Below are 15026 nucleotides of genomic sequence, written 5' to 3'. Positions count from 1 at the left end.
ATGTTTTGAGTTAGCAAGAGACGACCCACGAAACTCACTATGAATGCATGTGTTTAAAGGGCATGGCTGTTTTAACTGCACTGGAAGTCCTGATAGCAGTAAACCTTAAAATATCTAAAAAAAAATATTTTGTGCTTATCATATAAGCTCTTGTTCTATGATCATATAATCAGTTCAATTTAATGTAATACAAATATATGATGTTTTTTTCAAAACATATGATCAATTAGCACATATTCTGCTTTGCCCTTTAATTTGTTGCTATATGGATATGGTTAGGAACTGACTTGAGAGTGACAATTTTTGTTTGGTGGCACATTAAAACATCTTTAATCAGTTTACTTATGTCCTAATGGAAATTTTTTGGTTTTAAATTAAGTTAAACATTTGCGCCCCAAATTCTCACAATGTCATGCACGTAACACATTATGCATATAACATAATAATTCTGTTATGCAGCATCTTCACATAAAGTGACCCCAAAAAATATTTAAACACTTCAGCCACACTCAATGTCATCGCATTAGATAACAAAATATCAAACCAAGTGGCATTTGAGATGCACTTTATTGTTGAAATATCATTTAAATGGTGTATAGATTGATATATGTAGTGTATTTAAAACCCTTGATCTAATGAAGTGTGGCTTAGTGTCCAAATACATTTTTGGGGCCAATTATGACCTATTTGTGTAAACAAAAAAATTAGCCCTGCACACATTATAGATTTTTTTTCCTCTTCCTGCAGTTTGGATGATGTTCAAAAACACACAAGAACGACATGTCAGCATTTCATATGCCCAGAATAGCACAAAGGAGTCTGTTCTTCTTTAAACATTTGCTGTTCATCGCATATTCCCTGGAGTATCACTGATGAACCGTTAAATTTATCATGCTGATGATGAGAAAATGCTTGCACACTGAATTATGCATATCAATAAAAGCTCCTTCTCATTGTTTTCTAGTACTTCCAAAGACCTAATTTGAATAGACAGTCAAAATGTAATTTTATTATGGAGGACGTCAAGCTCTAGAAAATAACATTGCTTCTCAAGATAAGCAAACAGAAAAAAAGTGTCACCAATTAAAATTGTGAACTCGAGTCATTTGCAACATCCAGCCCTGAATGACAGCATTACTCCTATAGTCGGCTATGGCAGATAACTAGCAGGACGGGCCAGATAGAAGCATCTCTCCAACCTTTACTGCAACTGACCGGGCCCTGAGCTTGTGGCATGCTTATAGACAGGAACCACACTCACTTTCAACCCAGATAACAACTTACTTTAACAATTCACCATTTGCCCCACAGAAAAACCAGGATGATGATGACGAAGAAGGAGAAACTGGTTTGACAGAGGAGGAGAAAGAGGAAGAGGAAAAAGAAGTTGAGAAACTTGGAAAGCTTCAGTACTCTCTGGATTATGACTTCCAGGATAACAAGGTTAGGATGTCACATTAATGATTATTATATGCTGGAATATGATTAAAATGTTATCCTCTTTGTTAATGACACATATTGCCAGTTATTCATCTAGTCTCATATTAAAATATATCATTTGGATACAATTATATGATTAAGTAAGAAAGTAATCAAAAACAATTAAAGAAATAGTTCACCCTAAAATTTTAATTCAGTCGTTATTTATGAAAAGAGCTTGTGTGAAGGTTTCTGGTTTTTAGTGGCTCAGAATAAATAACAGCGTGCTTGTGTTTGGAACGACGTGAGACTTTTTATTTTTTGGGGGGGTGAACTATTCCTCTAACTAAAACATCTTTTAAAAGTTCCCCGTGGGATGATGTTGGAGAAAGTTTGCGCTCATGCAGTGCTGTATCTTCTCCTAATGACAGTGTTTACCAGGATCTGCTGAGTCACAGCTGTAGCTGGACTTCCTAAATGAGTTTAAACAAACATTAATGACTGTGAACTGTTATTCTTATTATGTTTCTTAACACAGTCAGATTCAATTTTAATATGCATGAAGTCCCTGGATATTGCTGGAGTATCATTACACTGGAACAGCAGAGTGGAGTTCATGAAAATTACTTGTACCGTACACTATTGTACACAAGTTTGATCAAAAATACAGTAAAACAATTGTAATTTAAAATATCTGTTTTCTATGTGAATATATGTTAAAATGTAATGTATTCCTGTGATTTAAAGCTGAATTTTCAGCATCATTACTCCAGTCTTCAGTGTCACATGATCCTTCAGAAATCATTCTAATATGATTATTTGCTGCTCAAGAAACATTTATGATTACTATCAATGTTGAAAACAGTTGAGCTGCTTCATATTTTTGTGGAAAAAAAGAGTATTTGTAACATTATAAATCTTTTTAATATCAATTTTGATCAATTTAATGCATCCTTGCTGAATACTAGAAGTATACATTTCTTTTGAACGGTAGTGTATTTCTGAATAATACTTTCAGTGTATAATTCAATTAAAATTTATGCATAAAGCCTGTGCCAGACATTTCACAGCCCTTTCAGAGTGAGCTCATCCCAAAGGAAAACTGTGTTATAAATTCCTTAAGAAAATTTATATTTGCTCTTCATTTAATCTCATTGATATATTACAGAGATCTCATTTGGGATTCTATATTATTTAACAAGAAATTATTTTTATGTATTAAATCTCTTGCTTCAATTTTTCCCACTGCGTTTTTATCCACAGCTGACAGTGGGAATCTTGCAGTGTGCCGACTTGATTTCCATGGACTCTGGCGGAACATCCGATCCTTACGTTAAAGTGTTCATCCTACCAGATAAGAAGAAAAAGTTTGACACCAAGGTGCACAAAAAGACCCTCAACCCAGTGTTCAATGAAACCTTTGTCTTCAAGGTAAGCTGTTCACCACTTTTAAACCACTCATTGCAATGTCAATTATTGTGTTGGTCAAATATTGATGTGTAATATCATCCTAAAAGACAGCATATGTTCTAATTAATCAAGTAATATATAATAAAACTAACTAACTGGCCTAATATATATGGAATAAAGCAGAAGTAGTGATTCGCCTCCAGTGATGCTGGTGTGTCATTAGTGTTCATTGGCAGTTTTCTGCAACACCAGCGTTTTGCTCCTAAAGCTTCCAGCTGTTCCCGAATGAGCTTTAGTTTCGGTAATGAGCTCCGGAGGGGCCGCGGATCCTCTGGTGGTCACCGCTAGAGTCTAACAGTCTCTCACGCTGAGAAAACTGATCTAGGACAGGAACAATTGGCCATCTTTAAAGCCCCTGCCTTACAGTGAGAACGGATGACTGTGTTTCTAAAAATGGATCGGCCGTAATGGTACGAGCGAGAAAACAAAGCCGACTGAGGAGGAGCTTTTTACAAGTAGTTATTTTTCACAGATAATTGGAAAAATGAGCTGTAAATGCAAATATATAAATATATATATTAGGGCTGTCAAACGATTAATCGCGATTAATCACATCCAAAATAAAAGTTTGTTTTTACATAATACATGTGTACGGTGTATAATTATTTTCTATATATAAATACACACACATGCATGTATATATTTAAGAAATATTTGCATGTATATACTGTGTATATATATTTATATTATATATAATTTATATTATATATAAATATTTTATATATAAATAACACATTTTCTTAAATATATATATGCATGTGTGTGTATTTATATATAGAAAATAATTATACTCCGTACACACACATAAATTATGTAAACACAAACTTTTATTTTGGATGCGATTAATCGTGATTAATCGTTTGACAGCCCTAATATATATATGTTTAAAAAAGGCTTTGTTTAAATTTTAGTACATTTTATAATATATTTTAATATATCATACTATTTGATTATATATTATAAATGTGTATATATATATATATATACATTTTTATAGGTTTGATTGGCATAGTCACAAAGTTTTAATATATTTTAAGATATTATACTATGTGATTATATATATAAGTGTATGGGTTTGGATTCACAAAGTCGCTTGTTTTTAATAATAATAATAATAATAATAGATTATTTATTATGATTTTATATTTGAATAGTTTAAAAATTAAAAAGCAGGCTTTAATTCACATTTAATTCACATAATATATTATACAATTTAATCATACATGATAATCTTATATTTTAATATTTTAAAAATGTTTATAGGCTTAGACATTTTATAAGAATATATTTAATTTTCTCTAAAAATTCTAAAATATATTTTAAGATGTACTATTTGATTATCTCTCTCTCTATACCTTTCTATCTATCTGTCTATCTTTGGCAGAACAGTTTACATCTCCTTTATATAACAATACTCAAAGGACATTATGTTCTACACTCAGATTTATCACTCGGTTTGAAATCTGTGTATGTCAATTCTTCTCAATGGTTTCCATGTTAGATGCCGTACGAGGAGCTGGGTGGGAAGACACTGGTCATGTGTGTGTATGACTATGACCGCTTCTCCAAACACGACATCATCGGTGAGGTGAAACTACCCATGAACACTCTGGATCTGGGTCAGCCGATTGAAGAGTGGAGAGACCTGGAAAACGCTGAGAAAGAGGAGGTGAGTATTAAAGGGCTGGTATAATGCCCTTTTCACAAGATGTAAAATAAGTCTCTGATGTCCCCAGAGTGTGTGTGTGAAGTTTCAGCTCAAAATATCCCACAGATATTTTTATATAGCATGTTAAAATTGTCACTTTTTGAGGGTGAGCAAAAACGCACCGTTTTTGTGTCTGTTCCTTTAAATGCAAATGAGCTGCTGCTCCCGGCACAGGGGGCGGAGCTTCAAGAGCTTGCACTCACACAGACATGCACTGAAAATTTCAAAACTTTTAGCCTTTTATGTTCAAACCGGAGTCAGACAATGATGGAGAGACTCTAGAAGAAGGGACAACATGCAGACAACATTTCTGAATGATTAGTTGATGAATTTATGATGATGTTGATGAACGTGTTCCTGGGGGCGGGTTTATGTAAATTCTCACTTCTTTAAAAGAAAATATCTCCCTTTGATGTTGTTTATGCTCAAACAGCAACATTACACACTAACTAAAGTTAGAAAAGTGAGATCATATTCAGCCACCCCTTTAAATGATCTGATATTATGATCATCGATTTTTAACTGGTCCAAGCCAGATTTGAAAAGAAAGCAAGCAGTTGTGTTGCAGATGCGTTAAATCGGTCTCCTCAAATGCATTTGTAGATGATCTCTCATCTTTTCCACACAGCCTGAGAAGCTTGGTGACATCTGCATCTCCCTGCGTTACGTTCCTACCGCGGGAAAACTGACCGTTTGTATCCTCGAGGCCAAGAACCTGAAGAAGATGGACGTGGGCGGCTTGTCTGGTGAGAACTGAGATATATTAGTCTCCAGCTCCCTGAGTCTCCAGCAAGAAATGTTTAATATATTTGATGCAATTAACTCGACATTTGCCCTCTGGCAGACCCGTACGTGAAGATCCAGCTATTGCAGAATGGAAAGCGTCTAAAGAAGAAGAAGACTACAGTGAAGAAGAACACACTGAACCCGTACTACAATGAATCCTTCAGCTTTGAGATCCCTCTGGAGCAAATGCAGGTAGATTATGCAGTTAGACCTGAGTTTCTAGCAGAATAAACTATATTTTTATATATTAAACTATTTTATTATATTATGTTATATTATATTATATTATATTATATTATGTTATATTATATTATGTTATATTATATTATATTATATTATATTATATTATACTATATTATATTATTTTTTTTTTAAAAAGTCTATAGATTGTGAATCAAAATCTATAGACTTTTAAAAAAAAAATAATATAATATAGTATAATATAATATAATATAATATAATATAATATAATAAAATAGTGCAGTAGTCATAGTCACAAACATTTAATATATTAAATTTTATTATATATTGTAATTTAATAATTTAATATTTAAAAGAATGTTTATAGGTAATTTGATTTGAATTGTCACAAATGTTTAATATATTTAAATATTATAGTATGTCATTATATATTATAATTTATATTTTAATATTTTAAAAAAATACAAATAGTTAAAAAATTACTTTATTTACTTTTTTCAGGGATTCTAAGTTGTTTATAGTTTTTTTTGTATTATATTCCTGAATGTGCAAGTATGTAATTTAGCATATACCAAAATTGAAGTTTACATTTTGTGTTAAAATTAAGTAAAAAGATGATCACAAAAATATTTTTGATTGGGTTTGGGTTCACATCTTTTTTTTGTATATACTTTAGGATATAATATCTGATTGTATATTATGATTTTATGTTTGAAATATGATGAAGGAGTAACACCGCACTCACGAAAAACAAGGTGCCAGACAAACAAAACTGAAGATCTCAAAAGATAAATAAAACTGTCTGCACACTTGAATCCTTTCAGCAAATTTAATAGCCAAGCTTTCGGTCAGACGACCATCCTCAGGGCATACAAACAATCAATGTAGCAATCAACTTAACTGTGTTCAAACACATCAGGACAATTAACAGTGATTACCACACCTGTGGAAGCCAGGTAGGAGAGTTGTAGTCCAATGGTGGGAGTTGTAGTTTTTCTTTAACCTACCCAACATATTGAGTTATCTACATAACTCATTATCTACATTGAAATATGAAAAATGTAGGCTTTAATTCACAGTCATACATTTTTAATATATTTTAAAATATAATATGATTTTTCTGATTTGTTTCTCTACCTTAGAAAATCATTGTGGTGGTGACGGTCTTCGACTACGACAAGATCGGCAAGAACGATGCCATTGGGAAGATCTTCATCGGCAGCAAAGCCCAAAGCACAGCGCTGAAACACTGGTCCGACATGTTGGCCAACCCGCGCCGTCCAATCGCCCAGTGGCATCCACTCCAACCAGAGGAAGATATCGACGGCGCTCTGGCTGCCCTGAATGCCAAGAAGTAACTTCTCACATCTCAGCCTGACTAACCCACTAACTAACCAACCCAGCACTGCATGACCCCCCACACTCATCCGTACGCGCGCTGCCAGTTTGTTTCACATAACGACCACCAAAAACACTGAATACTCTAAAGAATATACTTGAAAAGATGAACAATATCACATGTTCGCCACATAGCGAAAACCGAGGCAGGAGAAATGGAAAAATGTGACACGTTTGGTCAGAAAGAACGTTTGCACATGTAAATGTGAACCTAAATTATGGAAGCAAAAGTAGCCAGCAAGAATTATATTTTTCCACCTTGCAGCCTAAATTTCCCAGTCAAATCCACTGATTGTGTCCAAATTCAAAGTGCACAAATGATCAGTAAACGACTTTTAATCAGTAAACGTAAGAATATTTGTTTTGTTTTTGCAGTTTCCCTTCAACATGTCACATTATTCTACATTTTCAGCTAGTTAACTGGATTTTATGTTATTAGAGGTTTTTATTTCATCTCATGAACAGGAAGGAATTTTGTGCAAATAATGCTGAGTTTATGTTACAAATATCCACACATTTGCACATTTAACAAAGCAATGATCACGTTCAGTTAAGCATCCCAGGAGAAGTAACTAGTGTAAGACAGAGTTGTTTACATAGTAAATCAGGCCTCAGACACGTTGGCGTTTATGTGCCCAAAAGAAAGAAGATTCAGGTCTGTGGTTTTGTAATAGTGCAGTTAAATAGGACTGTATCAATAAATGGGAATACATGGGCTAATAATTCATGAGATGTTGCAATATACTGTACATTAATGTTAAATTCCACACTAGTCAAGCATGTTTACACATAGTCAGTGTAAAGATATAGACACACTCTTTTACTGTATCGCTGCGATTACAGTGCCAAATCCAGATGTTCATATCTCTCATATATAAATCTGGCAGGCTTCGTGTTCACTAAAGCTGGCTGTGAATGTTTCCTGGGATCATCCAAAATGAAATTTGCACTCCTTTGAGAGATTTTCACGATCTCATTTGAATACCTGGTTGACGTCACTGCCTTGAGCTCATTCAGTAAACTCCTCTCTCTGAGATGCCAAAGTGTTAAGTGGAAAGGAATGGTTAGTGGCGTGTGGTAAACTTCACCCACATATAAAATAAAGCAATCCAGATCCACTCGAGTCCAGCTCCATCCCCAGCGATGCTTGTGTATATATGCATTGATCAAATCGGTTTCTACAGCATGTCCCTATAAATTGATGTACATAGAAGCATGTTTTAAAGATAGAGCATAATTATATTGTGTATGTGTGGCATTTGTCATTTTGATAATAAAATGTAGAGGAAAGATATAATGCACTGAATGCACATTTTATGAAATCGCCCTGAAAGGGTGTAAGACATTTAAGAATATATTAATATAGAGTTTTTAAAATAAAAAAAAATCCTTTTGAATTAAAGAGGTGTGTGTAACGTGAGTGTTAGACTCATGCTTGTGGTGTCAGTTTGACTTGATTTGCATTTATTTCCTTTTTATTGTCCAGTCAACATGTATTTTGTCACTGTGTTTATTCTGTCCTGTTGATGTGAAAATAATAAAAAATGTTCAGTTTGTGAATTTACAGGAATGTCTTGTTAGGGTGAATCTCACAAAAACATGTCAAGGTCACAAAATCAGAAGAAACAAATGCGTAAAGAAAATGAAGCCTTTTTTTTTAAGGGCCACTACGTGTTTTTTGCATTAAAATAATGATAATTTAATGGGGAAATGTGCTTAATTTGTATGATACCAATGCAAAGATAAAAAAGGCTGCATTTTCTTTCTTTCTTTTGATTTGGGTGTGAAACGTGACCCGAACGGTGTTTGCAGAGGTTCATCTGATAATGTACAGTGTGTAAAACCGCGTTCTGAAACTAGAAGCCATATGCATGGGCCCTCGCAAGAGCTCATCGTTTCTGGATGAAAACAAACACCTCAACAGAAATCAATAATCATAACCTTCACGCATTTGAGCCAAAATGATGCGCAACTGTCTGTTCAAAGACGGGTTTTGTTTTGTAATTCTTCACAATATAAGCAAGGTGTGAATATTGGCAGGTATGAAAGTGATGCCCTCATGTTTTCTCAATAACATATATTCTCACAATTGCTTGCAAAAACGTAGTAAGAGACGTATTATGGTGATCCACATGTACAATGGCATGACTTTATTATGCAGTGTGTGTGTGTACAGTTAACAACCAGCTCAACTTTGTTTAGTTTTTTTGTACATTTAATTTTGGGATTTTTGAGATGAGAGTTTGCATATGATTTTCTGAATAACTACACTTGATTTTCCTTACATTGTTTTATAGGATTCAGAATTATTCAATGTAACATTTCCATATGTTAGAAGGGCGCATCTAATTGTTTGTCTATATCAAAGTACATATAGAAGCCAAGATGGATAATTAATAATCAAAGATAGAGAGAAAGATTGAATTCTCCTTCAGTTCCTTCATTGAATGTTCGGTCTGTTGTGTGTAATAATTGCATTTTTTAATACGACTCTCTGTTTGGTTGAACAGCCTTGGACTGTCTAACTGCTACTTAGGAATATTTGTCTGCTTCTGTGTGTTGTACTTTGCATTAGGACCAATGTAGAATAATGTCTTAATGTTTCTTCTGTGGACGTGAATTAAAACTGCAGGGGTCTGGTGTTCCTCTGCAGTGCAAGCAACAAAATCCCAGTCTTCCCTGGGACACTGTGGATGCCAGTCGACTGGCCCCTTCCTCCCCTCTCTGTGTTCAGACAGGTTTCCATTCTTATATGGGATCATATAGTCACAAAGACCTTCCCAATGCAATACTGCCAACATCTCAGCTTACTAACATCTCCTAACACTCCCCGATTCATCGTGTAAAGACTCTTCCAAAGAACTGACGCCTTCCTTTCCTTTTCCGTTCCCGTTCGTCCTGTGTGGAGGTTCAGTGTCGTCGACTCCTCTCGTGGATGCTTTGGCATGCTTTGAATTCCCCTTCTACAAATGAACACTTGGGCCAGTGAAGAAAAAGAAAGCCTTTCCTCTGGCGATTCGTGTAGCTTATTCTTGTCATCCTGTACAACCAATGTGAAAACCAACCGATAGAACGTCTACATGCAGATTTATCCACGATTAGTTAATCATAGGAAATAAAGATCTTTTAAATATAGATTATTTGTTTGCAGTGGTGTGTGTGTCAGTCCTTGAATGCAGACATGGCGGTAGGTTTCGATGGGCGATTTAATGAAATATTTGTATTCATGTTTCTATAGTACACACAGACGGCTTAGAATAAGACTTTAGTTCATTTATGACATTTAAGTAGCTTTTATAAGCGTGCCTTTGAAAAGAAAAAAAAAATGACTGATGTTCATTTTTTTAGACTAAATTATGATATGTCAGTGCAAGATGCTTTCAGTTAAAACAGATCAAACATGCATTTTAGTCTGGGACTAGATTAAAGGTATAGTGGAGGATTTTTTACTTCTGGGTGGATCACCTTTACTATTGGTCCTCCTAATTGTCAATCATTCTGGTGAATCAATCAAACTTATTAAAAAAGTGGAGAGGGCGGGTCTTATCTAAAATTCGGAAAGATCCTCCACTATACCTTTAAGCCTCGTCTGTGAAATGGGGGATATGCAAGATACAAGTTTTAAACAGAACAATATTGTCATTTCTAGTCATATTAAGCTGTGTCCATTTTTGTGCGCCATCAAATACACACACACACACACAAAAAAAAATCTTCAAATGATTCATGCCTGACACGCACATGAAATTCTGTCACTGAAACCTGTAAGAAAATTATATAAAATACTTCTAAAGTTAATTATATACAATAATAATAATTATAATATACAATATACAATATATATATATATATATATATATATATATATATATATATAAATTTTTTTTTTTTTTTTTTTTTTTTTTTTACTTTATTCAATGCAATGAGAACAAGAGGTAGGCCTGTTACATACTCACATGATCACATTAACATTAGCTGCTAGGAAATGAAGAAAAAGAAAAACTTTAATTCCAGTGCATTCAAAGCATTACAAGATTGTAGTTTGTTACAAAAGATTTACATATAAAGTAATTTATAAAATGTGAAAAATTTGGCACTGAGCCCACTTATTCTTTATGTATATGTATTTTAAATAACTGTATAAAGAACTGTTGTTCTTTATGAAGGACTAAAAATGACAGAAGGAAAAATAAATAAATAAATAAATAAAGTAGAAATAAATAAATAAATGCAGAAATAATAGTGAAAATAAATACATTTTGGTAATATAAAGGGCTATTTCTGTATTTTTGCATGTATTTATTTATTTATTCATTTCTATATGTATTTATACATTTATTTATATATTTATTTATTTATTTTTCCTTCTGTCACTTTTAGTCCTTCATAGTTCTTTACATTCCAACCTGTCATTCTAAATACAGAAAAAGCACATCAAAGACACAAATTTCTATCATTCACAAATTTTCTATTGCTAAAGGTTTCTGAATCTTTCCAAAAATAATCTTGAGTAAATACAGTGAAGAAACAAGATGCAAAATAGTTTATTTTTCTAGTGCACAAAATTCACATGTATATGAAATATTAAGCTTAAATCTTTCCAAAACATGCTTAGCAGGATATACATTTTGTGAAGACACTTCCTTAATTTTGTTATTAACACAAAACTTATTTGGCAATTTCCAGGCGTTGATACAAGATATATTACACTAAAATAACTATTGTCCAGTTTTAAAAATCATAGACTAAAAAAATCAAATAAAAACAGACCGTGACTGTTGGTGACGTTGATTCACTGTGATTGGTCAATCCTGTCAGTGCTGAGAAAAGTAACGGCTACCACGTGACAAAGCCCGTCCACTTCAGATGTGCTCTGATCAATAATTTACACCTGAATAATGGCACCGATTAACGTAAAATAAATAATTTTGAATTCAAATCATACAGAATTCAAATAAGCCCACCGTATCTGACAATCTGCTGCTGAACATGTTTGTGAGATGTGTCCTCCCGTGCAGCAGGAGGCAGTAAAGCTCAATGAAGACAGAAACTCAAACGCATTCGAGACAAAGCACTGGATGCGTTTATCTTAAATCTCACAACAAACAAAGGATTCTGCTGTTTTACTAATTCCCAATATTCCATAACACGATTTATATCTCCAGGTAACTGGTTTGTTTTTGATTTATAGATGTATGATATTTTAACACTGCTCTCCCGTAACGTTACGTGTCAGTTTAACACTGCCTAACTTGTTTTTCGATGTCTGACGAAGACGTAAGTTACCATGGTAATACCATGCCCGATGTTCTTGTGAGTGTGTTGTTGAGTAACGTGTGTTTATCCTCAGGCTGCATCATGTCTGCAGATCTGGATCTTTCTCCTCCGGAGGTTCCCGAACCCACATTCTTCGAGAGTCTCTTGCGTTATGGATTATTTCTAGGGGCCATTTTTCAACTCATCTGCATTTTAGCTGTAATTATACCCACATCCAAGAGCCACGAACAGGTGCGGACAAGTTATATAATTACAGTTTTGTCGTGATGTCTGACACCGGCCAAAATCTTCTAGTTCCAGTCCTTGATTCTGATTGGCTGAGCCGCGTTCGAAGTAAATTACTCAACAAACATACATCCGCATTCACCTGTGACCGCATTACATTAGTATTACTCCGCTCCGCGTCGTGCCTAACAACGCCCCTTAGCTGTTATAAATCCACTGTAAAACACGACTTCATGGGGCTTATTGCTTAATTAAAAAAAATATGTAAGGAATAATGTATAGAGAGGCGGTCGTTATAGCGAATAAAAACCCCGACAGGCTGAACAGGACCCCGACGCAAAGCGGAGGGGTCTTGAATCAGCCTGAAGGGGTTGTTATTCGCTATAACGACCGCCTCTCTATACATTATCCCGCTTATTACATGGCTACCTACAAAATAAATAAATAATTTGACACGAATTATTGATTTAAAAAGGAGTTTATTGATTTAAAAACGAATGTATTGCTTCCGCCAAAGAAAATAGTCTGTTCCGCGTCCATAGCAACGCGCTGTTTTTCATGGCAACGGTCTGTTATACTTCGCAGCGGTCTGTTATCAAGAAATAACAGACCGCATTCTACATTAGAATTCAACCAAGCCATGTAATATGTAAGGGATAATGTATAGAGAGGCGGTCGTTATAGCGAATAACAAGCCCGACAGGCTGAACGAGACCACGACGCGAAGCGGAGGGGTCTTGACAGCCTGAAGGGCTTGTTATTCGCTATAACGACCGCCTCTCTATACATTATCCCGCTTATTACATGGCTACCTACAAAATAAATAAATAATTTGACACAAATTATTGATTTAAAAAGGAGTTTATTGTTTTAAAAACGATTGTATTGCTTCCGCCAAAGAAAATAGTCCGTTCCGCGTCCATAGCAACGCGCTGTTTTGCATGGCAACGGTCTGTTATAGCTCGCAGCGGTCTGTTATCAAGAAATAACAGACCGCATTCTACATTGGAATTCAGCCAAACCATGTAATATATATATATATATATATATATATATATATATATATATATATATATAAATCCACATTTCTCATTTTCATTCATGGAGATAACATGGACAATATGCCATGGTTTAATGGAGATTGCTGCCATCAACTGGAGAAATTAAAATAACATGAAATTTAAACTAAGTTACAGCTTCAAAGTGTTACTCACGGGTATACATCTTTTCACAAGTTTGTTATTTAGATTTACATGTAGACATTTTAAAATAATTATTGTAACAATAAAAATGACTTTTTTATTTATTTATGTCAACAAGACACTACAGGCAAAACTTGTAAAGCTGAACATTTGTCTTAATGTAGTAATGATTAATCAACTGGGGAAGTATGGTGATATCTATTAATTAAAATGTGTAACCTGTTCAGCTCTAGTGTCTTGCCATAAGGGGCTTGAAAATTCAACTTTATTCTTTTGTATTTCATGAGTCTAGGTGGAGCCGTCGGAGCCGGTCGACACTCGCAGCTCTGAGCAGAACCGCAAGCCGAAGGGACCCGTTCAACAAATCCGACAGAAACTGAAAAAGGAGAGCAAGAAGAAGAGATAGAGTGTGTGTGTGTGTGTGTATACTGCCTGACTGAGTGAATATGAATGCGGGAAACATTAAAGGTGCAGCAGGAACCTTGTGTGAGGATTCAGCTGTGGATCTGATCAACTCACAGATGATGGATTGACTTACAGCAGCATTAGAGGATCTGGATCCAACGAGATATTGTGTAGTTCAGACATTATAACATCTGATTTCAGTTCGGATGTTGCCACATTCTTCAAAACAGTGTTTTTTTTTGCACACGTTATATATGTATCAGTGTTTTTGAATAATCTTTAGTGTTATTTTAAGTACATTCATCTGAATAAACTGAGTTCTGCTCGTTTCTTTCTGTGGTGATAACTGTTCAATAATTGTTCAACAATGTGGTGATTGTGTTCAATAATAGTATCCAGGGGTAATATTCAAATGGCACACGATATTTACAAAGAAATATTTTTTAAATTATTTAAATAACATATTTTATAGATTGATTATATATTATCTAAAATGGTGTATTCCCAAATATACATAAGAATGCTCTTATGTTTTTAAAATTAAAATTAAAAATGGATTGTTCCTAGTTGGATTAAGTAATAATAATGATGTCAATATATAATACATTACTACTAGATTTTATGTTTATAATCTAGCTAATAAAATCTCTTAAATGAGCAATAATCATCATGATCAAGAGATGCTTGCTACTTAAAAAGAGGTTAATGAATGGGCAAATATAGTTATGTGCTGAAGTATTTGAGAATTGCATTTAAAACTCAAATGAACTTGATAACTGACTTGTTTCTTAAGAATATTTTCATGAATGATTTGAGCTCTTGAAACATAAATATAAAACTGTTTTGCATTTTAAATATTACAGAAAAGCATTCATAATGCTCACATAAATTAAGAACACAAATATGCATCATTACGGCATCAGCTGTGTTAGAAT

General features: G+C 34.1%; 2 protein-coding genes across 8 annotated transcripts in view; both read left to right on the top strand.

Moving 5' to 3' along the window:
• syt2b (synaptotagmin IIb) overlaps positions 1-8086 on the top strand; it is a 43740-nt gene extending 35654 nt beyond the window's left edge. For 4 of the 7 annotated variants that reach the window (XM_079884349.1, XM_079884348.1, XM_079884351.1 and 1 more), the window contains 6 exons: positions 1312-1443; positions 2683-2850; positions 4391-4558; positions 5226-5343; positions 5442-5575; positions 6727-8086. In XM_079884349.1, the coding sequence (XP_079740475.1) occupies positions 1312-1443; positions 2683-2850; positions 4391-4558; positions 5226-5343; positions 5442-5575; positions 6727-6942 (936 nt within the window). In that variant the 3' untranslated portion in view covers positions 6943-8086. The remainder of the gene's footprint in view (positions 1-1311; positions 1444-2682; positions 2851-4390; positions 4559-5225; positions 5344-5441; positions 5576-6726) is intronic. The other 3 variants (XM_079884353.1, XM_079884352.1, XM_079884354.1) reach the window with 1 other exon arrangement.
• Positions 8087-12024: 3938 nt separating this feature from the next.
• On the top strand, positions 12025-14433 carry manbal (mannosidase beta like). The gene is made up of 3 exons (XM_079884449.1): positions 12025-12147; positions 12333-12490; positions 13979-14433. Exons 2-3 carry the CDS (start codon positions 12341-12343, stop codon positions 14090-14092), a joined length of 264 nt encoding a protein of 87 aa, XP_079740575.1. The 5' UTR covers positions 12025-12147; positions 12333-12340; the 3' UTR covers positions 14093-14433.
• The last annotated feature ends 593 nt before the right edge of the window (positions 14434-15026 follow it).

This window comes from Squalius cephalus (assembly GCF_949319135.1).
Source record: "Squalius cephalus genome assembly, chromosome: 10".
Classification (NCBI taxonomy): Eukaryota; Metazoa; Chordata; class Actinopteri; order Cypriniformes; family Leuciscidae; genus Squalius; species Squalius cephalus.
Note: the sequence above shows the minus strand (reverse complement) of the source record. Positions and strands in the feature narration are given on the sequence as shown.